The 3,240-nt window shown below is 41.0% G+C and overlaps 1 protein-coding gene across 1 annotated transcript; it reads left to right on the plus strand.

Annotated features, from left to right (window-relative positions):
* The first annotated feature begins 1,548 nt into the window (after nt 1–1,548).
* Nucleotides 1,549–2,490, plus strand: LOC115460542 (olfactory receptor 13A1-like). Its single transcript, XM_030190307.1, has one exon. It carries the CDS (start codon nt 1,549–1,551, stop codon nt 2,488–2,490), a length of 942 nt encoding a protein of 313 aa, XP_030046167.1.
* The last annotated feature ends 750 nt before the right edge of the window (nt 2,491–3,240 follow it).

Genomic DNA, 3,240 nt, shown 5'->3' on the forward strand with positions numbered 1-3,240 from the left:
GCCATGGTTTATCCCAGTACTACCTGGAAGGCGCTGAGGTGGCCAGTAATGATATTCTGGGGAACTATCCAGATGCACACAGCTAAGGGAAATAACTACTACTACTATTACTACTTATCATTTCTATAGTGCTACTAGACGTACGCAGCGCTGTACACTTGAACATGAAGAGACAATCCCTGCTTGACAGAGCTTACAATCTAATTAGGACAGACAAACAGGACAAATAAGGGATAAGGGAATATTAAAGTGAGGATGATAAAATAAGAGTTCTGAACAAGTGAATAAGGGTTAGGAGTTAAAAACAGCATCAAAAAGGTGGGCTTTTAGCTTAGATTTGAAGACGGCCAGAGATTATCGGCTCAGGAAGTCTATTCCAGGCATATGGTGCAGCAAGATAAAAGAAACGGAGTCTGGAGTTAGCGGTAGAGGAGAAGAAATGGATAGGGAGCCAGTGAAGTGACTTGTGGAGAGGACTAATATGAGCATAGCGACATTGGCAGAATATTAGTCGAGCAGCAGAATTTTGAACAGATTGAAGAGGAGAGAGATGGCTAAGTGGGAGACCTGTGAGAAGCAAGTTGCAATAGTCTAAGTGAGAGGTGATAAGAGTTTGGATGAGGGTTCTGGTAGTGTGTTCAGAAAGGAAAGGGCGAATTTTGGTGATATTATAGAGAAAGAAACAGCAGGTTTTAGCAGTCTGCTGAATATGTGCAGAGAAGGAGAGGGAGGAGTCAAAGATGACCCCAAGGTTATGAGCTCATGAGACAGGAAGTATGAGAGTGTTATCCACAGAAATAGATGAATGGGGGAAGAGGAGAGGTTGGTTTAGGTGGAAAGATGAGAAGCTCAGTCTTGGTCATGTTTAGTTTCAGATGGCGGTGAGAGAGGTAGATCTGGGAGTCGTCAGCGTAAAGATGATACTGAAAACCATGGGATGATATCAGAGTACCAAGGGAAGTAGTATAGATGGAGAAAAGAAGAGGTCCCAGGACAGATCCCTGAAGTACACCAACTGACAGTGGGATAGAAGTAGAGGAGGATCCACCAGAGTATACGCTAAAAGTACGCTGGAAGAGATAAGAAGAAAACCAGGAAAGAACAGAGCCCTGAAATCCAAGTGAGGACAGCATATCAAGGAGTAGGCTGTGATCAACAGTGTCAAAAGCAGCAGATAGATCAAGAAGGATGAGGATAGAATAGAGCCCTTTGGATCTGGCCAGGAACAGGTTATTGGAGACTTTAGCAAGTGCTGTTTTGGTTGAATGAAGGGGGCGAAAGCCAGATTGAAGTGGATCAAGAATAGCTTGAGGTGAAAGAAAGTCAAGGCAACGGCGGTGAACAGCACGTTCAAGTATCTTGGATAGGAAAGGAAGGAGGGAGATGGGGCGATAGTTGGAAGGACAGGTAGGGTCCAATGAAGGTTCTTTAAGGAGTGGTGTGACTATGGAAATAACCAAATAACTTGGTGTTCTGGCTAGTATTATTTCTGCTATTTGTCTAATATTTATTTCTGTTTCATTTCTACAGGTAAATATTTCAGCTATAATGGAAGGAACTAACCAGAGCATGCCCATAATATTTTATATGATGGGATTGTCCAGTCACCCAGAACTTCAGCCTTTGTTTTTTGCAATCTTCCTTGTTATCTACATAGCAACTTTGCTGGGCAACAGTGCGATCTCTACTATTATTACTACTGACTCTCGTCTTCATACTCCCATGTACTTCTTTCTCATTAACTTGTCCATCCTAGACATCTGTTGCACAACAGTTGCTATTCCTAAGGTTTTACAGATCATCCAGTCAAAGAAGAAAATTATGTCCTTCGCTGGTTGCATAGCTCAGTTGTACCTCTTCACCGCAGCCTTGAGTACGGAGCTCATGCTGTTGGTGGTGATGGCATATGATCGTTATGTTGCAATATGCCACCCACTGCATTATAGTACCATTATGAGTAAGAAGACTTGTATTCTTCTGGCTGCTACTGTCTGGCTACTTGGGTTCATGAATTCAATGTTGCACACTGGCTTAATCCTCAGGTTAAAATTCTGCCCACACAACATAATTGACCACTTCTTTTGTGAAATTCCCTCACTGTTAAGTGTGGCCTGCTCGGATACTTATATCAATAATGTGGTAGTTATTATTGCAGATATTGTTACTGGTATGGGTTGTTTCACTTTAACAGTCATATCTTACACATATATCATCTCAGCTATTCTGAAAATCCGTTCTGCAGATAAAAAGAAGAAAGCCTTTTCCACCTGTGCATCACACCTCACCGTTGTCTCATTATTCTATGGAGGTGTCATCTATACCTATGTTAGACCTGTTTTTGCCAATAACCCAGATGCTGACAAAGTAATGTCTGCAGTTTATGCCTTTGTGTCTCCACTTCTGAACCCCATTATTTACAGTTTAAGAAACAAAGAGGTTATCGATGCTCTAAAAAAATTATTGGGAAGAAATGTAATCCCACAAAGATAGTAACCATTTAAAATATTCAATTTAGCTTTTAATTTGATCTGAGATCTCTAGGTGATTTATAATGAAATAGACAAATTACATAGCAGATTACGTAGCAATATCAAGCAGAAAAACTGCACAAGAAGGAAGAGTAAGAAATGCAAGTGCAAGCTGTGGAGGCTGCAACAAAGATGGCTTAGCTCTGAAAACTATAAAAGAATTATAGGAAATTCCAAAAGTTGGCAAAGAATTACTCAACTGGTTGCCACAGTATGAAAACTGCTCCCCTTAAAGGTAGGCTTCCATAGCTTTTACAAGTGTAAATTTACACTGTAACCCCTGGATTCTATAAAGGTCAACCAAATTTGGGCACCAAAATTTAGTGCAGTTCCCAGATCTGCAGGCATACTAATCAATTAATGAGCTGATAACAATGAATAATTTGTGTTAATTGTGCTCACATAAGCGGAAAGGGCTTATGTGCTACATGCACAGTGCCTGGTCGGCGCACGCCAACTGCTGATTACGATTTAGCACAATAGAGCCCCATATTATTCATATTCAAATTTTGTTACATTTAGGTTTACGCTCAGATTTGCCCTGCAGCCAATCTATAAAATGCGTGCCTAAATTTTATAGTGCACAACTCAAAAGGGACATGGCATGAGCGGGTCAGGGGTGCTCCCAGAAATTATGTGTGATGTTATAGAATAGGGTCATTTTCCGCCTTAGTTGCTTACCAGGATTTGCACCAGGTTTCAACAGGCATAA

Source organism: Microcaecilia unicolor, chromosome 1, assembly GCF_901765095.1.
Source record: "Microcaecilia unicolor chromosome 1, aMicUni1.1, whole genome shotgun sequence".
In the NCBI taxonomy this organism is placed as follows: domain Eukaryota; kingdom Metazoa; phylum Chordata; class Amphibia; order Gymnophiona; family Siphonopidae; genus Microcaecilia; species Microcaecilia unicolor.